Here is a 23614-nt window from a genome sequence, read left to right as displayed (position 1 = left end):
ATTTCTCATGCAACTTTGGCTACGAGAACAGAGGTTAAATGCATTATAACGGCCTCTTGATACAGCAGGTAAGTAGTACGCGTACTTCTAAGGGTACAATAAGATATCCCTACACACTATCCGATTGGAAATTGAGCGCAGCGTTTTACCTTTAGTTCCGCACTCTCCGCCATCTTGTGACTGCTAGCGCAGGCGTGACGCTGTCGAGTCACGTGGTGTACACGCGCAGCTCGTTGCCGGCGTAACCGCTCACACGTTTTTCAACGAGTAGTGCTCAAAATGCTGCGTGGAAAACTTGTAGTAAGCATGCTTTCCCCCAAAACAATACAAGTGTCATACTGGAGAGTGAAGCATTTAAACCACACGCATTCAAATGGATTATAGTTATCTAAAAAATATATAGCCTACAAACTGTACCAACGATTACACGACAATGCTATACATTGGTTTTGACGTTGTTTTCAGTCATAACAAAGTATTTCTTTGTAAGCATTTTGTGTTTTCATGCCCCCTGCTCCCCAGTATACTTTTCCACAGAGATGGGTGCAGGTGCCAGCATCGGTCTGAATAAGTGGATAATCAAATTAAATACACTGTCTGTAATTGAAGGGTACAGTGGCAGAAGCACCACGTGTTCATTTGACAAGAAACAGTTGATTAATAAAAGCAACACAACTCCCGCCGAAGAAAATGTCATATTCTGACTTCTTTTTTTTACTGTCGTCTTTGAGAACATATTCAGATTTTCTTAATGAGCCATATATCATACTTTCATAACCCTATTTAACAGAATCGTGTATTTGAACGCTCTAAATATAACATTCGTGCGCGATTGAAGCGAAAGGACCGATGATAAACCCATTGGAATGTGCAGTGTCTGTTTTCACCACTAGATGGAAGTGTTGTATTTCACAACAGAAATAGACGCCTAGGCTCAGTTTCAGTAGTGGGTTAGTGCGCTTGCAGTGTGCAGTTCTGTAAATAAAAAAAAGAAGGGCTAAACATATATTTATTAGCAATTATTAAGCTGTAATATTGGGAAAGAAACTGTATTTTTTCATGGAAATTTTTTTTATATTTATTTAAATATTGCTGTTTAATATATATTTTATTTGTCTTCGGGTAGCCTGCATGCAGCAATGCAGGGCCTTGACGTTTTCGGGCATGTAGGCTATTTCAGGTAAGTTCAGTATAAGTTTCTGGCTTTCGCATTAAATAGGCATATTTTATTTAATTCGTGGCAATGAAAAATATTAAAAGTGAGGAAATATCTTGAATTCACGAGTCAATACTTGTGGCTTTGATTGAACTTTTATTGAAGAATGAGGCAAGAGATAATTTTCTTTTTGACAAAAAAAAAAAAAAGAAAGAAAGAAAGAAAAGAAACACTCCAAAGGTCTTATGACATTAGTTTGAGCACTTTGATGTGGAATAACAACTTTTGCTGTATTCTCAATTGTCTATTTGGGAAATATGGGATAAGTGCTTGTTCAAACTTGTGTTTGTTGTACATTAATATGGCGTACAGCTGATTTTCAATCATTTTTGGGTTAAATAATTTTGGATAGATTGGTCTGATAGGTTGCTTATTTAAAGTGCTTAATATTGATGATATACACAATTAATTTGGGATAGCACATCAGTGAATTTGTTTAGCGAAACAACAATTACATGTAAAAACACACAAATAATGAGAATAATCACTTCCAGTTTATGAAACTTCACATTATACAGTTCATTGCACATTGCCACATATTATGTATTTGTATTGTTTAAAAAAAATCAACCTATTTACACAAGTAACCGTATAATTATTTGAACGTTTATTGTAATCCTCTGGTTTGTTTTACTCGGTTTTCCTTAAGTAATCCTAGACAACTCCATCCACAGTAGAATGTTCAAATGCCACTTTGGATGGATTGTGATTGAGCAGTCCTCAGTGTCCAGTGTGCATATCTTGAACCTCTCAAACAGAGTGTAAATGGAGAATTCCTTTAGGGGAGGTTTACAGATGTCACTGGGGTCCTGGGATGCAGCTTTAAGTTAAGGTGGTAAGAGGGGCGGCTTAAAGGTGCAGGTCCCTGTGCAGTGGCGTGGAGTGAGCATTTTGCAGGAGAAATGGTGAAGAGCGTCGTGAGCTTCTAGGGAAAAGGTTGATTGAGATCAATGAATCACAGCACAAGGGAAATCTACAGCTAATCCTTTACTGAATCATTCTCCAAATACTGTATGTCACACAATGACGTATGATACACATGCATATGTCTAATGCATGAAGATTAGAAAGCGATCACACTCCTCTCTTATCAGTTCTACAATTTACAGTTAGTCAAACACGTTTTAATGCGTTTTAAGTACACTGAGTAATTTGTTTATAAAGTAGCACTTGCATATTTCTTTTTTAATTCTCTTATTGCTTTAATGGTGGATAGTGTATTGTGTCCTATATTTATAAATTACCTTTAAGCTTCTGCTGAATTGCATAACGAGCCTTTCTCTCCTGATCCAACTCGTTGCACAATGTGTCTAAATAAAATAAAAAGGGAAATGAATAAATCATTTGCGGTGGGTCACAAACATTAAATGTTTTAGATTCCCTGTGACCTAATATTGTCTTCAAAATTCAGTCTGAAAATATGCAAGTGTTACTTTTTCTAAACGGACCTCTTCTTTTCTTTTCAATAGTGCAAAATATGCATTACCTCGTACAATCTGCAGCTGCTGGACCATCTCTTCTCGATAAGACAGTTCCCTCTTCATTTGATCCTGAAAATTATCTGTTAGAGTCAACATGTATTAAGTTATAAATTGAAGAAATGATATAGCAAATAAAAGCATGTTGTGAGTGAATCCACTTCTTAATTACCTTTCAAACTTTGAAATTCCCGTTCCAGTTTTTTTCTCAACTCCACTTGCTCCAAGAGCTGCTTTTGGAGCTCCTCTGTGGAAAACGATAGAAATCCCATCATTTATCATACCTGTGACTTTTAATCACCACACTTATCTCAATAGCTTTTGAGTATGCTATACAGTCTTTTTTCAAATTGTCTTTTTTTTATCATGTATTTTCACTCTCTGTTTGTTTTTCTTGTCTAATAGCGCTATTTAGGTTACTAAGGCTAAACACACGGTCCCCGTGTTCTCAAGCATGACATTGCAAAATAATTAGGACAGTTGCCTGAGGGGTGTGTGGAAAACGAGCCTGACACTGTGGATCGTCTGCGGTTCAAGGACAATTCTCGGTAATACACAACCGTGTAGAGATTAGCTACACTTATTTTTAAATGCATAATGCGTGCAAAGGAAATGTTGTAGCCTATACACAAACAGGCCTAGATATGTTTGCCTTAAAAAAAAAGACAATTTCCTTGTTGAATCTGTTTTTAAATAATCAATCATAATAATAAATTGGCGGCCAGAGGCCTATTTGTAATTAGTCAAGTTATTTTGTGTAAAATATTATTTTCCTAACACCTTAGCTTATTACAAGGGACTATAACAGCTCAAAATTGTCCATAAAACGTCTAAATGTAAACTCTTTTCTCTTGTATAGGCCTACCTTTCGCCATATTTTCGATGTCTTTCTCGAAATTAAATCTGTCACCAGTTCTTCTCAATACAGCGTCGCCTGCAAGAAAATAAGACAAATATTATTATACTGAATTCCAAAGATATAGGCTATATTGTATAAACAAAACAACACAATTTTTAAATCTGCTACTCACTTGGGTTCTCTTTGCTAACGCTAATTTGGTCCAAACAGGATTTTTGTGATTCACATTCGTCGTCAGTTGAAATATGTGAATCTAAAGAGAAATATTCTTGTTAACAGACCATTTCTTTTTTTATAGTAAATGGTGCATAATTCAATATAATTTCACTAAAAATCGATCAAATTAAATTTGTTTCAATTGTATAGACTGTATGAATTATATATAGGCCTATTTAAATGGTCTTACCATTTGTTTCCGGCGCGGCGCGAGGAAGTTTAGAGGCCAAACATGGCAGTGTGCTTTGAAGAGATGCTCCCTCCTTTTCATTTGAGTACACCTGCAAAAATTACCCAAGCATTAAAAATAAACGCAACCCCAATTATGCATAATTTTCTTTTTTTTTCTTACGCAACCATGCGTCAGACAACAGACTGCGTTTAATAGTAGCCTACTCTTAAAATGACCTACGAATATTTGGCAACATCAAGGCAAATTACTCGTATTACAAGGTAAATTCGGTCAGATGGACTGACAAAGAGAATAATTTGTGCAGTAACCACAGGGGAGCCCTTAGACCAATGCACTAATAGCCCTCGGGCGACAACAAAAATGACCATTCATTCTAAACATTTAATTTACCATAATTACGCGCCGCTGTGTTCTTTTATTTAGATCGTTCTACATTAATAAACAGAATTTAAACGAGCTGTATCCATAACAACACAAATTGCAAAGTGTTCACAAATAGAAAAGTATAAATGTAGAGTCCATGTGCTCATAATTAAGCGTCATCACTCGCTATTAGAGTTGAAAGACTGCTGTAAGAGACAAGTGCCATTCGGAGCAATTACTTCTTTTATTCAGTCTGCCAGTTTATTGATTCAAATTCATTTTACACTAAGATGTAGATATTTATTTGATGTTTTAATAATGGTTTCAATACCATTGAATATGACAGTTTGTGTGACTCACATCGTAAGCAATGGCATCATTCTTCTTTGCCACCTGCTTGTTCTGCTTCTGTTCAGGGGAGCCCGCGTCACTGAAAGTGGCTATTTGGTCATCGTTCGGCTGCGGCGTTGGACAGTTTTCTCCCACGGGACTTTGCCGGTCATCCACGGAAAGTTGTATAGACTCCTCATCATCTGGAATTCTGTGAGTCTCCACGTCGACATCTGGCTCTTCATCGCTGTCCACACACGGAGAGGCTGATCTGTAGCTGGAGCTCTCACTAACAAAGTCTGGCGACAAATGGCCAGGATGAGCTCCGCTGTACGCGTCCCTGTTCCCGTAGAGCTTGGCTATGCTTTCTGCATCTTTAACAACTGGTCTGAACGCAGAAATATAGCTCAACTTTCTGGGGGTGCTGGGTTGACCCTCACTTGACCTGGCCTCGTCCCCAGATTTGTCCTCGTCGTTCCTTAGGGACTGCGAGCTGGAGCAGCGCTCGCTGTCGAAGAGACTGTCTCTAGGTGTGTTTCCTCCCCGCTCGCTTTCTGACATCTCGGCTTCGGTTTGCCGGCTACTCATGAGCTCCGTGTGTGGTTTTAGTTGTGCTGGTTGATAGGACGAGAGCGGTAGGCTGCCCGCGGTGGGCCAAAACATTGGGAACGATGGATAGATACCGTCCTTCGCACCTGGCCAGAACACACCAGGTACATTAGTCTTATTCTGCTCGCCAACTCCATCATCCTTCTTTTGACACAGTCCAAATGCTGGGAAAGTATACGGATGCGGGAAGATGGGTGGCGGGATCTTCTGGAGCATGCCAAAACTCTTACTAGGCACAGGAATGACCGGGTAGTTACGCACGCTGTTGGCTAAACTGAGGTTACCACGGTCGTCGTCGCAGCGCAAAGTTTTGTGAGGAATGTCAGGGGAGGAGGTCTGCGTAATGTTACCAGAGGCCTGCGGTTTGTGCGAGGAGGACATTTCTGACCCACTCCCCGGCATTGCCCGTTTCCGACTCCCGCCGTTAAACATGGCCTTGACGTCCTCCCACGCATGACAAATGTCATCAGACAAGCTTTTGTCGGTGAGCTTTAGATGGCGTCTCCATGAATTAAAATTGGCCGCGTCCGGCTGTGTGTATTTGGACTCAGGTGTGCGGTGCGAGTGAAATATAAATTTGTTGGGTGAAAAGTACATATTACAATAGGTGCACTTGATGCATTTTGCCCTGGAGCTGTTGTACCTCGCAGGTATGAAGCTTCCTCGGCAGCCCCAGGCGCACTCGTGTGAAACATCGAATGCAAAATTCTCGGGTAATTTGGGAGGGTTGTGAGCTCCGAGGAAGGATTTGCAGAGGCGCTCGGCCTCGCGTTTGGTAATCATGCCACAGCGGCGCGAGGAGATGGGCATGGCCCCCGCGCGCCTCAGGATCTCCAGCTGCACCGGTGTGCACTGCACACACGTAATTCCAAGCGCAACGCGTCTGTTGTGGATTTCGTTGTAGCTGTAGTTCTTCAGTAAAGTGTTGGAAATCTGCGCCAGACACAGTCTTTCCTGGCCGTCGATGACCAAAGAGACGATGGGCACTCCGTACAGCGCAGTCTCACTCACTTGATTGGGCTTCAGCGAGCTGCTGCCAGAATAAGGCTGCAGTTCCTGCTTCGAGGTGGGGGAAGAGCAAGCATCTCGTCCCGTAGAAAGCTGACCGGGTATCGACTCCATTCCTGGAAGTCTGTGAAGAACGAGTCAGAAATGTCAAATTACACTCCAATTCAAAAACTGGAGTTGTATTTTATGTAGATTATCTAGAATTATCAATGTGTGCTTTGTGTTAGCGTTATCCTAATATAAACACGTTATTTATTATAATTATTATTTTTTAGTTTTTATTATAGGCTAATATAGGCCTGCAACATTATTTCAATAAAAAGGCTAAATGTAAAAAAAAAAAAAGCCAAATGTTGGCTTTTTCAAATGTCTCCTTCCTGTCTACAATCAGTTACTTCGTTTAATTCTTCGTAGAATTATCTTTGCAAGATAATAGCATAAATGTTATTTAAAATTTACGCCACAATTTTTACAATAAATATTTTAGCATTGTATTAGCTACATACTGTACAGTTAGTATTTTAGCTAGCACTTGTAATTAACAGCTTTATGCCTAGTAATTAATACTTTGCTTTTTTAGGTTGACAATATTGACGGCCCTAACACTATCTTTAAAAGCTCGCACTCTCTGACCCGAGAGCCTGCATCATTGCTTAATGTCTCCAAATCGGCTCAGAAGCCGGAGCGATTACTTAAAGGCCTCTTACGGCGCTAATACGCAAAGGGGCAGAAGGGAAGAATCTTTTAGCTACTCCAATAAGCTTAGCAACAAGGAAAAGAAGCAGTAAGCCGCTTTCTGTGTAATTACACAGCCTGTGTTGTTCGACTTTGATCTGTTAATAAAAGTTGTATCATTTATAATTAAACCATTGCGCAAGGAGCGGTTATATTTCAGTCCTACGCATATTTTCGTTTCCTATATGCTCCGTAATGTTTAAATGTTTATGTATAAACATTCTTTAGATTTGTCATATTATTTTGAATAGCCTGATTTAGGTGCTATAAATTCTCTTTCGTAATCAAGGATCAGCATATTTTAAAACATTACAGGTTAGCTACTTTCTACCTAATCATTTTGTTAAATGTGTACCAAAAATATTTACAATAATAAGCGCGTTAATTTAAGAAAATACAAGGCTGATTATTCATTTGAACAACTTAACACACAACGTTAAATATAAAAAGAAACCTACCTTTTTATGAGGAAAAGGAGTCAGATGAGCGAGTGTGTTTGCGTCAAATTAGCAGGCCTTAAACAAGAAGGATAAAACGTCCGTCTGTAGTGCGTAATGACAACTGCGAGGCTGGACTGAGTCTTCCCTCTCAAAACAGCTTTAGAGTTTCCATCCCACTCAGCTCTCGTGCGTTTTGACGGGAGCGCGAGCCGAGTGACCACATGGCAGTCCCGGAGCTCGTGCCTCTTCTTAATAGGTTGTGCGCTATCTACTTCAAGAGAGGGGACGCCAAAAAGAATAAGAAGGCACACCCACTGAGATCAAATCCGATTCTGGTATTAACCGTTTGCTTCCACTATAGCTACTCCAAAACAAAGATCACTGCCAATTTAATTGAGCTGCTAGATAGATAGATAGATAGATAGATAGATAGATAGATAGATAGATAGATAGATAGATAGATAGATAGATAGATAGATAGATAGATAGATAGATAGATAGATAGATAGATAGATAGATAGATAGATAGATAGATAGATAGATAGATAGATAGATAGATAGATAGATAGATAGATAGATAGATAGATAGATAGAAAACAGGGCGCTTAGTGACATTTGAGCGGTTTTGCGCATAGACGATAGCGCATGAATAAAGGCGGAATAGAGGGGTGAATAACAATGAACAACGGTAAATTATGATGCTTATTCCTCCAATATGTTTATTCCACAAACACACCCCACCCCCACCACTCATATCATGTACACCTGCGTCTTTTTCTCAGAGACTAATAAGTTCCTCATGAATTTTAGAACTTAACAAGGTTCATGTTTGAGTGACACTTCGGAAACCAAACAATATATCATTATGAATTTGCATTGAACATTTCTTCTAGGCAACATGTCCACAGGCCATGCAGTCTAAACTGCTATTAGAAGCTCGCGGTCATCACATTTTACGTCACGTCTCCCGGTGAATGATGCACATTTGTTAAACACACCAGCCAGTGAGAGCGGCTAGTGTGTACAAACAGTGATATATCAGAGCAATGGACTGAGGTAAGTGGTGCAACCTTATATGGCCGTATTAACTATTTAAAACCTGATCAATGCCCTTCAGTTAACCCCACTATGTCTTGACGTAAAGATATCTATATCGAACCGGGCAAAGTTGTGCTGTCTGTTTGGAATAGTAGGCTACGACACTGGAAAAGTGTTCGTCTCCCAGAGATGTTTTGGCGATGTGTCCAGGGATCATCATCAGTCACGCGTTTCAGTGCGCGTCTTCCCCTTATGAGGGTTTGCAAAGACAGACACTATGAGTCACTATTTTGTAAAATATTTCCAACCCATTTTAATTATTTCAGCAACGCTCCATTTTTATATGTCGTCTTTCGTTATGGTTTAAAAAAAGAGCTTTGATTAAACGGTAATTAATTATATAAAATGTTAACAATTACCCGAATCAATTAGTTAATAAGGTAAAAAAAAATGCCTTCGAGGAATGGTTCATCAGCAGAGCCATTACATCAGAACAGCCTTCGAGCTCAAGTGTATTTTGCATTAACTGAACATGTAACTGCAGGCTATGGATATGTTGAATTATAGACTATTTGACACGAGTAGGATAAACGGATGCGTTTTTATAAAACATTTTTTCGAGCAATAAATAAATGAAAATAACCGAATATGTTCGTCTAGTTCATTTATATCATCACAGAGTTGAAAACAAACGGGAAAGTTTAAAAATCTGTCAAGCGATGCTCAGTATGTCCTGTGACCAAGGGGCCACGGCTTAACCTAATTCAATATTAATAGGAAGGGAAACTTTAACCAGATCTGCCTCGCCGTGTCTCCTTTCACAACCAAGAAGCTTCGTTCTGGCCCAACAATAATTACAATTTTATTCTGTAATTATTCCTTTCTTGTTAATTATTTAGTGCTCAGACTCAATGCAGCATTGTTAGCGTTTATGGCGGATGGACAGGGGCTCACATGTCCTACAAGACTGGATCCTCCCACGAGCAGGTACAGCTACACAACACTTTGAAACAAGCCATCCTGCCATCATTATCACAGAAGAATATCCATTTAAAAACGTGTAACTCACTCACACGATAATGTGCCTCCTCACAATATTGCAATCTCTAACAAAAAGGCATTTATATTAATGTAAAGGTTGTCTATGCCCTATTAATTTGAGTACCAACCAGGTCACTTTGTATTAAACTTGATGAGCTTAGTAACCTCTCTGACATGCTATTAAATAATCAATGATTGTTTTTACATAACGGTTGAATCAATACGATAAATATTGTGTTTCAGGACGACATATGCCATTATTGGCTCATTAATATACGCGCTATTATATTACACGGGCACGAGTAAACTAATTAAAGAAACTTTATATAGGCCAGTTGCTGAGTATGAAAGAAAGAATTGGGTGGAAAAAACGTCTTGATTAAATATCGCCCTGCATATGATCTTTTTGCATGACATCAGGATTAAATGCTACATGTAGTTAAAAGCACATGAAGTTGTGCTAATAGTGAGAGGATATATAAAACAATGAAATGAAATGAGACCTATAGTCCAACATCAGTATTTACCATATTACCGCATAGAAGTAGGCCTAAACTAGGCTATATCTTTAATTTGTCAGTATGGTGTCACAAATGGTTTGGACAACTAAGTCTTTGTAATTGAATAGACTAGAAAGTCTTGGAGTGAGTCTGGCACAACCGCTAGTTATTTTTAAAGGAATGCCCTTTAAGGCTAATGCCATCACCTCTTACAGGACAGTTTGAACCGATGCCCTCTGGTTGCCGTTTTAGAGAACTAAAGGCAATGAATATGAGATCAGGCGACTCTTTATTTCCACAGCGATTCGATTTTTTTAAGGTTGAATAAAAAATAAAAAAAACACACACATATTTAAGTCTATAACTGAAGCATAACTTTTTGTCTGGTGGTAGTCTATCTTAAACCAAATGTATAATTTTTATTTTACTAAGAAGTTCAGATAAGAACCAGATTTAAACCAGTGAAAAAACATAACAAAACAAGAGATCCTGTCCTGGAGGTCATTGCGAAGATTGGCACATAAATCAAAGGCAGACTAATTCAGCGAGAGAGGTTTAATAAACGCATCAGCTGAAAAGCAGTGTTCTACAGTCACCGGTATATCCGCGCTGTATAAAAGCACGACCCCAATAAATTTCACTTTAGCGCGAGATCAATCAGCTTCTCTCATATTGATCTCTGTCGCCTTGACACCCTCGAGTCGCCTACCGCAACCTTTTTGTTTCGAGTGAAAATAGCGTTTCGATTACTGTTTTTATTAGGAAAAGATTGCTACAAGAGGTTCGCCGTGGCCTGAAAATTAAGTGGTGACATTTTAATTACTAGACATTGATAAAGGAATCTTGATAATGGCTGTGAACAGGTCTTTCAGTGCTCGTCCGGCCCCCGCGCTAATCAAACTGGACTGCAGGAGAAAGGTCGCATTAGAGCAGCGGTATATGGGCCCCAGCAGCTGAGGGAGGAGGAATACTGAGGGCCTTTAGCTGCTGGGGCCCATATACCGCTGCTCTAACGAGACCTCTCTCCTGCCGTCCAGTTTGATTGGACTGCTGTTTGACCCTTTGTCCCCATACGTGGCACAAAAAGTACTTCCAATTGTTTGGCTGTATATTTTTCATTGACCACGACTATTTATCAACTAAAGTTATAGTTGATATTGTTAATAGAATGTTCCTCACCTTGTGAAGAACCTATATATTATATACATACACTAATATAGGCCTACATTACCATGTTTAATGCTTTTGAAAGAAGTATCTTATATGCTCAAGACTGCATTTATTTGATCAAAAATACACAGAAAAACAGTAATATTGTGAATAAAATAATGGGTTTCTATTTTAATATACTTAATAAAAGTGTCACATGATCCTTCAGAAATCACTCTAATATGCTGATTTTGTAGATTAGGTAACATTTCCTTTTATTATCAATGTTGAAAACAGTTGTGCTAATTTTTTTTATAACCTGTGATACTTTCTTCAGGATTCTTTGATGAATAATAATAAAAAAAAGAACAGTATTTATTTAAATTAAAATATAAATATTTTGTGACAATATACACTAATGCCCAAAAGTCTGGGGTCAGCAACTTTCTTTCTTTTGAAATATTTTAATACTTTTATTCAGCAAGGATGTGTTAAATTGATAAAAAAGTAAAGATTTATATTGTTAGAAAAGATTTCTATTTTGAAAAAATGCTGTTCTTTTGAACTTTTTATTTATCAATGAATCCTGAAAAAAGTATCACAGGTTCCCAAAAAATATTAGGCAGCACAACTGTTTCCAACGTCAATAATAATGGAGTATCAAATCAGCATATTAGAATGATTTCTGAAGGATCATGTGACACTGAAAATTCAGCTTTGCATAACAGGAATAAATACTATTTTAAAGTATATTAAAATAGAAAACCATTATTTTAAAATGTAATATTTCACAATATTGATCAAATAAATGCAGGCTTGATGAGTATGAGAGAGTTCTTTCATAAACATTTACAAATAGTAATGTTTCCAAACTTTACAGACTGGTACTGTACACACACACACACAGACTGGTACTGTACACACACACACAGAGACTGGTACTGTACACACACACACACACACACACAGACTGGTACTGTACACACACAGACTGGTACTGTACACACACACACACACACACACACACACACACACACACACACACACACACACACACACACACACACACACACACACACACACACACACACACACACACACACACACACACACACACACACACACACACACACACACACACACACACACACACACACACACACACACACACACACACACACAATGCTCTCTAAACTCATTCCGTCTGGATATTCATTATGTTTTTTCTATTGATCACCTTAATGTTACATCCGATGCACGGTGTTATTGTAAACATTAGGGTTGGACTGTGTAAGTGAACACTAACACTGATCCGGTTCAATATGCACTCATGTGGAAGAGGAGAGTGACTCCGACCTCCGTATCAGATTCCTGTCCTCCTCATTGTAGTCATCCTGTACGGACCCCAACACTCGGAAAACACTGGACCAAAACTGCATCCCCTGACCACTAATGAATTATGTGTAATCAAATACCATCCTTTCAAACACACAAAGTGTAAATGTAATGCTAATCATCTGAGGGATGAACCTAAACCTAATCCAGAGGAGTATGTTTAAATAAATACAGTCTTTGAAGATGGAAGTAGGTTTATAATACTATATACTAAATTATTTATCTTATAAATAACTTAAACAGGCTTTCAGAATACAGATAGCCAAATGTAAATACATTTACGTAAACATTGCATTGTCAAGTCCATACAGTCTCGCACTCGTCTTGCATGCTTTTGTTTCAAATATGAATGATACCTCAAATGCTCTAGACAGGTGTGCTTTGAGCACCAGCACCAAATAACATCATATAAATCTAGTTCAGATTATCCTGCAAAATAGGGAAACATCATAAAATGCAGATAAATGAAACAATGAGATCTGAAAGGTTTCATTTGGAAAAATTACCTTTATGTGCAAACCTCACTTCAACTGCATTAGGTAGTCACATGGTTCGTTTTTCATCCTCATAGATTTTGTTTTGGCCAATTGTCTTTATAATCCGAGACGTTCATTTGAGAGAGTTCTACATATTAAGAAATAATATAATTTATGATACAGTTTTAAAAAAAACCCCAACAATATAATGTATTTGGCTTTGGTATGTGACAACTACATTTCAGAACTATACATATTCATCATTATATAGAAAAACTCCACTGTGTTGAGTCGTGTCGTGTAATAACTCTGAACATTTTCTCAACAGACACAGGCACTGATGAACCACAATATCTAAATAAAATATATATTTTGACCTTGTATATATTCATTTTTTTTACTTTTAAGTAATACTGATGAGACATTAAAATGGCTACTAAAATATCAGAAAACAAGGATGTTATGGCTTGGTGTGGCTAAGGGGCTAATGCAAGGAGGTGCCTGATTTGCTTTGATAAAATCCTCAGACAAGTGATGTTAATTCAGATGCATACAGTTGTATAGGGAGTTTGCTCAATATTTTATGAAGTACAAGAGAAAAGCAGATTCTGGCCTTAAGGGGTGTTATGGGATTTTATGAGTCACTATTGGCCATCTTGCAACAGTTCAGTGGATCCTGCTGTGCTAATACGTATGGAGGAATATCTTAAGACTGCGCCAATGTGATCTAAGAGAATTCACAGGTTCTGATTCTCAACTGAAGTTCATTTCATAGGTTTTCTTTTCCAAATGGCTAGACTCATCTGATTTGCCAACGCTATCTCACAACTAATTCATACGTATTTTACGAGGTGGCTAATTCGTCCGACATCATTCGTATGATTTGTCTAAACCCCAGTGATGTGGTTTAGGGGCGGGTTAGAGGTAGGTCCTTCGTACAAATTGGGCAAAAATATGCACGATTTAGCAAAAATCATACAAATTCGTACGAGTGAGGTCGTACGAATTAGCCACCTCCTAAAATACGTACACTCTAAAAAATGCTGGGTTAAAAATAACCCAAGTTGGGTTGAAAATGGACTAACCCAGCAATTGGGTTGTTTTAACCCTGCGGTTGGGTTAAATGTTTGCTTAAAACAACCCAATTGCAAGAGTATACGTATTGCTGTGAGATCGGGTTGGATTTGCTGTAAAACTTTGAAATGTAGAATAGGCTATCGGTCAAAAGTTTGGGGTCAGTAAGATTTTTAAAACATTTTTTTGAAAGAAGTCTTTTGTGCTCACCAAGGCTGCTATTTAAAAAGAATAAAAAATACAGTAAAAACAATATTGTAAAATGACATTACATTTAATATATTTTAAAATGTAAAATATTTCTGTGTTGGCAAAGCTGAATTTTCCGCATAATGAGTCTTCAGTGTCGCATGATCCTTCAGAAGTCATTTAAAAATGCTGATTTGGTGCTCAAAAAACTGTATTAATATCATCAATGTTGAAAATAGTTGTGCTGCTTAATAATATTTTGGAGGGAACCATGCTTCTTTTTTCTGGAACCTTTGAACCTAAAAATTCAAAAGAACAGCATTTGAAATTGAAATCTTGTTAAACTTTTGATCCATTTAGTCCTTGCTGAATTCCTTTAAAAAATATATCTTACCGACCCCAAACTTTCAAACGGTAGCGTACGGAGTTAAAAGTACATGAAACTAACTTCAAAATGAGATTAAGTCAATGCATGAATCAAAGCGATAAACCACTTGAATCGAGTTCACAATTGGGCTTATGCTGAATGAGGCCAAGAGCGAAACCTGCTGGCCTCTAATGTAGCATTACAGTCGGCTACTGCTGGACCATCTAAAAGCTCATCTGCACAAGCTGCCATCCGCTGCCTTCCACCGTAACAAGGCATCACATTTTTTCTAACCTCAATGGGGTATCGCCACAAGTGGCAGGCCATTTGTGAAACTCAACAAAAAGTGTCTTTTAAAACAACAGCAGCATGACTTGCACTGCAGCAGGGAGCAATGCTCGACACAACCCCATATATTTGAAAACTGTAATGTTTCACTGAACTCGAGATGATTTATGACGTGCCCGCAATGTTTTGGCAAAACCAGATTGTGGCTTTAAGTACAGACAGAGACACTATTTTTTACTCCGATGGAGTCGAGCGAGCAACAGCCCCCCGCAAGGATCTTCTGTGAAAACATTTACTTTGGAATCTGCACAAAAAGTCAAAAGAAAACCCACTGCAGAGGAACAAAGTTAAAGATTTGCATCAATGCAAACCAATATGCACGGTTAAAATCCTCATAATCTGCATTAGACTCGCTGCAGTCGTCTCACCGTTCAACTCGAGCACGGGAGGAAGTGCTGCAAGTTCAGCTGCTGCGTTTCTAGGTTCAGTGAAAGAATAAAGTGAGGACATGTGGACACCATCTCCCATAATTCCATCTTGTGCCACTGTTGTTCACATGAGTCTCTGTGGCTGCTGGGCCTTGCGGTCCTCTAGGCTGCGGCACACCCACATGGACACGACCTCAGTGTTGCCGTCATTATATTGCATGATAAAGGCGTGATCCTGGAAAAACAGAAAAGGCAGATAAATAAGTGATTTTTCATTTCCAATGTGGCTCTTCACTGATACATAGCAGCAAAATAAATTAGTAATGGAGAGTGAACATCAATTATGTCCACTTGTTAAAAGACACCAAATCTCACTGGAGTGTACCATAAAAATGAGAAGGACTGATACAATATGACTGTCAGTCGTGTGAATGCCAAGGTGATGCCTACTGAGATGAACAGTGACAGATTGAGCAGCGTAAATGAGCACATCAGCCCTAATTTCTCAGCCACAAAGCCTCTTAACTACTTGGTATTAAATAGTTCAACTTACAATAGAATGACAGTGATCCAAACGCAAAATCATTAGGAAGCCCTAATGAGGAGATATACAAGGAACTACAAGAGGAAAAAAAGCTCACTTGAAGCTGAAAAATCCGATACATCCTAAGAAAACTTCTCACCAGTAAGCAAGCAGCAACTGTTTCTTAATCTGATGTTCATTTGACGCAGACTCAACACCTTTGATGATCTTCTCATCCCCTTTCACCATCACATCATCCTCTCTCATTCTTTCCTTCTTTCTCTCTCAACGAGGACAACGCTAAACCATCAATCGTTCTGTCCTCTTAATGGTGAGCTCTGCCTGTGCCACAGTGAGGTTAATCACTCTCAGTGCTGGAGTGCTGGAGAGGGCAGTCCTGCCGACTCCTGCGGGGCGGCTCTACCAGCCACCCATCTCATCAATCACACAGCCTGGGCAGCCGAACGCTGGGTGCCAGCTCCACAGCCATACATGCTGAGGTGAAACGCAGCTCTGCCTCTGCTCGGGTGAGGGTCTGACCCCAGCGATAGCCTGCTTTCTGACCTGACAGAAGAGGCCAGGGAGAATTCATGTAATAATTCTTCAACTATGGGCTCGCTTGAACTTGGAAATACTTTTTGGGCTTTCACTACTTAAATTTGTCCACTAACAATGTCCAATACATGCATCACAGCAGACATTCTGTCCTTTTAACTTTTGTCCTGAAAGTAACAAACACTTCCACCGGGGTGTCATCCTGTAATATGGTTTAACAACAATCTGTGATGAAATTACATTTTAAATAAAACGACTAACTCTTGCTGTAAGGCTGTTTTCAAGACTTGCATTTATGTCAAACTTTAATAAATTTAGCATAATCTGACAATTGACCGTTCGAAAAGACCCGCCCCCTTTAGTTACTGTTGCTATGTCCGACAAGCCATGGCGCTCTCACACCACACACGTTCTCACGTAGAGAAAATACATTGCGGAGCAAAGAGGACACTGACAACACGCCGGCAGACAGGACAGAGCAAGTTACTTTTGATATGAAACAAAGTCTCAACTTTGAAATTGTCATTTTTTTAAAAAGACATTTAAACAATAAATACCGTTTTGTGGTGTGATCGCGTGTAGCGCCTCAGTTAAAGCTGCTTGTGAACCGATTATCTCTTCCTTGTAGTTCATTGATAAGCACGAATTAAAAATGAATGAACACTAAAAGAAATGTTGTTTCAACCGCGGAAAGACGTCAGTACACACCGTTTTTCCAAGTTCAAGTCCACCAACATTAATCTACTAACTCTCCTGACTGCTTTGTCGGACAAAACGGCCGATTCGGCGATGTGATTGGTCAGATCGCCTGTCAATCAAACTTGCGGCGAAGGGTGAATTACAGCTTAACACGTATGAATAAATATGCAAATCATAAACAATATTTGCCTTGATTTTTCTTTTTTCCCCCTCACACTTCATGTCTCAAATTTCCTCTCAAGCACTTCAGAGACACTGTTGTCTCCTTGATAACCTAGTACACTAACTTGACTAGGGCCAAAATTGCTGTATTTTGGAAATGATGCATCAAATGAAGGGCAGTCATATAATTTGTTTAATTTATATAAATCTTTTTCACACAAATATTAATCAGTTTTAAACGTTTTTTCAAATATCTATGACTATGATAAAACTGATTTTTTTTGTACATAAAAGACATTTGAAAAGTGATTTTATAACAAAACTCAAACAGTTAATAAAACCAACCCCTCAGACATAAAAGCGGCCAAAGTTGAAGAAAAAAAAATCAGAGCTTAAAGGGATAGTTCACCCAAAAATGAAAATTGACGGTAAAAGACAGCTGACGGTAGCCATTGACTTTCATAGTAGGAAAAAAAATATGGAAGTCAATGGCTACCGTCAACTGTCTGGAAAGAACAACTTGAGGGCAGGTAAATGATGACGGAATTGTCATTTTTGAGATTTTTTTTCTTCAACTTTGGCCACTTTTATGTCTGAGGGGTTGGTTTTATTAAAACTTTTTGGGTTTTGTTATGTCAGTAGAAATGTCTTTCTACTGTCAACTGTCTGGTTACTAACACGCTTGAAAATATATGATTTTGGTTCAACAGTAGAAACTTGTACAGGTTTGGAACAATTTAACGGTGAGTAAGTGATGACAAAAATGTAATTGTTGGGTGGACTATAATAAATGTCAAGCATAGGAAGTGCCGGTCTGCTAACTAATGCAAACACATACATTTGGGTGTGTGTCGGATGACCTGAAATAAATCAGAGCTTAGATGGTCACCCGCTTGTTTGGATGTGCTGAGACGGATCACAAACACACAAAGCGCACCACCTGTGTGTCCCTCTGTTCCGTGTATGTGTGTGTGCTGGAGCATGCCAGAAACAGGACCTCCATTAATTAACCCACCTGCTGCTAGCTTAGCACACTTGCAGAGTGGAGAGGCAGTATAAATACTCTGTTAGTTAGGTCATTATCGTCTCCCTGCTTTACCTCTCCAACACGTGAACAAAAAAAATAAATAAATGACAAAATCTCATTTAAAAGTGTGGCTACATTAATCACAGCCCTATATCAAAGTGTGATAATCACCTGAATTCTCTATTAAAGTAAAACTGCCAAACCCAGGGGAAATCTCACCTCTCTCTTTAATTGTTTTGAGTATGTTAAAGGCTTTTTAATCTAAGATTAATTTATGCAATTTTAAATAACTCTACATATGATTAATAAGCTTGAAAATTAAAAGGAGTCCAAAGCAATTATAACAAGTGGTTGGTCATCACCTCATTAGAATGTGTTGGTGAACAGCGACAGCTCGGCGTAATGCGTGTCATTGCGTGTGTGTGTGTGCGCGAGGCTGATATTGAAGCCGAGACAAAACACGAGAGAGAGACACAGAGTAAGGAAGGTGAAAAAAGTCGTGGTAATAACTAGGTCTTTTCAGATTTGCATACTAACGACCTGCTCCCACTGGATACAGGACGATGTATATGACAATGTTGAGATTTCATAAATGCTGATCTTTTAATTCAGCAGTCACCATGGGACACACCATCTATCTGGATTAAAAAGCTGCAGGGTAGGTCTACTTCACTTATAGATGGCGGTACGGTTCAGTACGATTGGAGACCATAAATCCTGATCCGGTTTGCGTTTCCACCGCCAACAGTACCCTTATGATAGGCGTGGTGTTGCGATCAAAGTCATTCTCGTGCGAAGAAGAAAGCGACAAAGTAAAACAATATTGGACGACATACAGCAGATCTTGTTCTTGCTTCTCGGCATGTGGCTGTTGTCACAAGAAGACGACACGCTTTGTTTAAGCCAAGGCTGCAAGGAAAAACGTCTAGCGCCACCCTTTAGTACCAGACTACTGTGAAATGTGGTACGTTACGGTTCGGAATTAGGGTATCATTCACAACTTCTGATCATGGAAACGGCAAAAATAGTACCGTACTGAACCGTACCACTCGGTGGAAACCGAGACACTTTATTTGACACTACACCTGTGAGTGAGATGGGAGCGTTGGCTACAAACACCTAGGAAACACAAACATTGGTGTTTTCAGAAAACTGAATACATAATATGCTTAGGGCTGGGAACCCAAGAGCCTGTTCTTATTCTGAACTAATACCGATTCTAGAACAAATTACTCTTACAAGCTGGGTCTTTCTATAAGAATTACGGACTTAAATATCATAGTTAAAGTATTTAAAGATACACTATTGTCTTGGGACAGACCAGACATAACTTTCTAGTCATCAAAGAATCCTGAAAAAAATAAAGAAGATTTCCACAAAATGTTTGTGGAATGTTAAGCAGCACAACTGTTTTCAACATTGATAATAACAAGAATTGTTTCTTGAGCACTAAATCAGCATATTAGAATGATTTCTGAAGGCTCATGTAAGATTTAATTCAGCTTTGCCATCACAGGAATAAATAAAAATACTTAAAAATATACTAAAATAGAAAAAAGTAATTTTAAATTGTAATATTACACGCTCGCTCTTTTTACAGTGTTTTTACAATTTTTATTTTATTTCCATATATTTAATCCTTTTAAAAAACTAAAATAATGATTTATGGAATGGATTAATTCCACGAATCATTAAATGTAACCATTACATTAATGTAAACTGGAATTATTAAGAGGAATTAAAGACAAACCCATATAACGTGGCTTTTGTCAGACTTTTAAAACATTCCGAGTTGAATTGAAATAGCTTGAGTCATTCTGATTTTCTGAGCTCTAACATTTGACCAAGTATTTGTGGCAAAGAGAGTCCGGCAGCTTTAAAGACCCCCCGTTATTAAGAGGGTGGGTGAGAAGGAGGGATGGCAGACAGACAGTATCAGAGAGCTAAAAGGTAGGATTACCCTCCGGGGAGTTCAAGAAGCTCCTCAGCGTGCTAATGTGTAAACAAGTCATCAGAGCGGTGTCAGAGGGCTTTCAAAGCCTGTTCTCATCCCAATCCCCACGGCACAGGCCACTGGCATTCAGCGAGACTGTGTCTTTTTAAGAGCCGCTCCCATGGGTCTTAAAACACATGAACACAAGCAATCGCTCCTTAGCTCATCAGCCCACGTAATCAGGAAACGTGGGGGTGGATATAGGAGCGCTGTGACAGATTCTGCGAGTTGGTAGGACTCTTTCAGCTTTTTGTCTCTGGCTGAGGCTGCTGCAGCTGAGCCCCTGGACAGCCCGCAGGGAAAGGGAGGATGGGGGGGGTGGCAAAGGCCAGGAGGGGACAAAAGGTGCTAAAAGGCTGACTGACAATGAGAGAGAAAGATGTCAATCACTGCAGAGCATCTAACTAAAACTGAAAGCTTTACACGTTACAGACATATAAACACTTAAAAAAAATCCTGGATCTCCAGAATTAAGCAGAAGAAAAAAAATTGACAAGTGGAAAAGTTGAATAAAGTTATGTTTCTTTAGTTTTATTTAATAATATATTTTGAAATGTAATTTATTTCCGTGACGTCAAAGCTGAATTTTCAGCAGCATTACTCCAGTCTTCAGTGATCAGTCTAATATGATGATTTGCTGCTCATAAAATATTTCCTTTTATTATCAATGTTGAAAATGAATAGAAAGTTCAAAAGAACATTTATTTGAAATATATTTGTAATCGAATATATTTGTAATATATTTGTTGATCTTTTGTAAAATTATAAAATGTCAAGTCGAATCACAAGTAGACAAGGAAGACTCATAGCCGTTTACACCTCCATCTCTTTTGTCCACTTTCAACCACTTCTGTCCTGATTTATTGGAGGGAAGGGTTTATTGGCGGGTAAATGCATATTATTTTTTTCAGATCTTTTGATCTAATGGACAAAATTAGCTTTTGTTTCTGCTCTGACAGCCGCAAGACCACACCGAACGCTGTGAGTGTGTATTAGAAATCAGGAATGGTGAGAGAACATTGTGCTTGGTATGTTTTTTGTCTTCAAACCAAACTTTGGTCCTCAGCCAAAAAGTTTAAACCCAGTCTGGCTAGTGCGTTTCCCATAATGTTTATGCATCAGGTCAGTAGGCGAAGAGTAAGCGGGTCTTTTGAGGCTGTTCGAACACATTCGTGCGTCTATCCGTTTGACCGAAATGCATCTTAATACCAGGTGTAAACAGGGCCTCAGTGTGCAGCATCTCTGCATTAGCAGTCAGATTTCTGTGGACTGCGCTGTCCGTGGTGCTGAGAAAATCCAGCAGATGTGACAGCTTTTAAAAGCTGCTAACTTCTGTGACAGCGTGAGGCGACACACAACCTCAGATTATATCAGTCCAGCCAGTGGGGGAGTTTAAATTGTTCCAAGTGGCACAAAGACAGAAGGGAGACACAGCATTTTTTTAGTTTTTCAGTTAATAATCATTAGAGCCTGTGGGCTAAATTTGCAGACAGATTTTATTCAAAATTCCAATGAATAAATCAATATGTATTTAATTTAATTTAAGTCTGAGTCTTAGAAATGAGATAATGTTCATAAGTTTCCTTAATGGAAGAGGACACAATGTGTGTAAAAAAAAAAAAGTATTGCTTTAACTTTATTGCACATGACAATTTCCACAAATAGGTTAAACTTTAAACATAAAATACACATACAAATTAAACAAACATTTATAATTGTAAATGTTTATAAATCATAATTTATTGATTATGAATTAAATTATATTTCTTTATTTATTTTCCAAATAAAAAGTTGTGTTCACTAGGGCGATTCTATTTGATTTTTAGTTTGTGAATTCTTTCATTTCTAATTTAGAGAGCTAAGAAATGCATCAGAAATCCCACTGACCAGACATTTTTAACATTAAGCTTGTTTAGCCCTTAACCTGATTGAAGAAGCCTCAAAGAAGTGCTTATATTTCCAAGAATATTAAAATGTATACATGTTTTTTTAAAGATGTTGAAATGGAAACATTTAAAAAGGTCTAATATCACAATGCTCAAGCACCTTTTTATCCTTCCTCAACTGAATCCACGGCAGAGGTGTCAAAGGTTACACAACACTTGCAAAATTCAAATTAATAGCCTGACGGTCACAGAACTTACTTGCATGGTGCAGATTTGTGGACAATGGAAAACAGGATAGAAGTTTTCAAACAAATACCCGAAGAAACAAAAAGGTCAAGGTTTTACACAAACCCCTACACAGAGTCCCAACAAAAGCCTTCCTACCACACAAATACACCCATTCACTTACTCTGCCCATTGAATAATTGGCATTTCATGTTATAATCCTATTGAAGGCTTATTTGGACTTTGGGGGGAAATGTAAAAGCTAGGGAAAGAAACTCACCATAAGGTTGTTTGGAGCGGGTCTTTCTTTGGGTTGCTTCCTCATACTGTGGGAACAAAAGCAGAAGAGGTAATTATAAATGTGATGCATGTAGCAATTAATCTTCCACTGTTAATTCAAAAGGATGATGCAAAAGAAGCATGTCAGAACCCCTTGAGAATAAATAGAAATGTGTTTGAGGAGAACAAACCTTGATTTACCAGCATCGCTTGAGGACTCGTTTTACTCAATTTTGTGATGGCAAGCGTTCATGAGTTAAAGCTTCAGTGATATTTGTTATGTATTTTACATGATGGTATACACATGATTCACACTAAATATTCCAGTTTTTGTTTGAAAACGTATATATTATTAATCAATGTATTGAAAACATGAATCTCACAATAACACTATAGCAAAACAGTCTTTAAGTTCATAATATAGACTTTTAAAGGACTGATATCATATGTATTTTATCATTTACTAGAAGTGATTTTTTGCTGCTGTGCTCTTTAGATTTCTATATAGAAGGTGTCTCTATGTGCTACACAGCCAGAAACTGCAAACTGAGGGTTTCCTACTCTTAAACACCAGATTAAAGACTCTTCAAGTACCTGCCATTTCATCAAGCACCACCTGTAGTCATGCTCCAGTATACATGGTGTACATAAAGGCATCTATAATAATACATCAAGAATAACATTTAATGTGTGAACATATCATTTTCTTTAAGATCAATGTAGATGCTTACAATTCATCAAGATTTTTTTCAAGGGAATTTTGGGGTCATTTTTGTTGTGGAATAGCCTAAAACAACACATTTTAATTTGAAATCAGAACCCACTGACGCACTGCGCCTGACCTCACACGGTTGTTCCTGTCAAAAAGGTCAC

The 23614-nt window shown here is 38.3% G+C and overlaps 3 protein-coding genes across 6 annotated transcripts in view; all 3 read right to left on the bottom strand.

The window, feature by feature from the left end:
* pias1a (protein inhibitor of activated STAT, 1a) overlaps window positions 1-206 on the bottom strand; it is a 54649-nt gene extending 54443 nt beyond the window's left edge. Inside the window, exon 1 of one of the 2 annotated variants that reach the window (XM_079840063.1) lies at window positions 150-206. In XM_079840063.1, the coding sequence (XP_079696189.1) occupies window positions 150-173 (24 nt within the window). In that variant the 5' untranslated portion in view covers window positions 174-206. The remainder of the gene's footprint in view (window positions 1-149) is intronic. The other variant, XM_079840064.1, reaches the window with a different exon arrangement.
* A 1090-nt stretch (window positions 207-1296) lies between these two features.
* Window positions 1297-7722, bottom strand: skor1a (SKI family transcriptional corepressor 1a). 2 transcript variants are annotated; one of them, XM_079840044.1, is made up of 9 exons: window positions 7466-7722; window positions 4686-6396; window positions 3960-4050; window positions 3726-3806; window positions 3560-3628; window positions 2867-2941; window positions 2703-2777; window positions 2461-2526; window positions 1297-2141 (listed from the first exon to the last, which is right to left on the bottom strand). In XM_079840044.1, the coding sequence occupies exons 2-9, from the start codon at window positions 6384-6386 to the stop codon at window positions 2044-2046; spliced, it is 2256 nt and encodes a 751-aa protein (XP_079696170.1). In that variant the 5' UTR covers window positions 6387-6396; window positions 7466-7722; the 3' UTR covers window positions 1297-2043. The 2 variants fall into 2 exon arrangements, with proteins under 2 accessions (XP_079696170.1, XP_079696171.1); XM_079840045.1 differs by having other exon boundaries at window positions 1297-2138.
* Window positions 7723-13060: 5338 nt separating this feature from the next.
* Window positions 13061-23614, bottom strand: part of map2k5 (mitogen-activated protein kinase kinase 5) — a 70873-nt gene continuing 60319 nt past the window's right edge. For both annotated transcript variants that reach the window (XM_079845530.1, XM_079845531.1), the window contains exons 21-22: window positions 22743-22788; window positions 13061-15627 (exon numbers count right to left, since the gene is read on the bottom strand). In XM_079845530.1, the coding sequence (XP_079701656.1) occupies window positions 15517-15627; window positions 22743-22788 (157 nt within the window). In that variant the 3' untranslated portion in view covers window positions 13061-15516. The remainder of the gene's footprint in view (window positions 15628-22742; window positions 22789-23614) is intronic.

The sequence above is a fragment of the Gobio gobio genome, assembly GCF_949357685.1.
Source record: "Gobio gobio genome assembly, chromosome: 2".
Classification (NCBI taxonomy): domain Eukaryota; kingdom Metazoa; phylum Chordata; class Actinopteri; order Cypriniformes; family Gobionidae; genus Gobio; species Gobio gobio.
The sequence above is the reverse complement of the archived record's forward strand: the minus strand, read 5'-3'. Positions and strand labels throughout refer to the sequence as shown.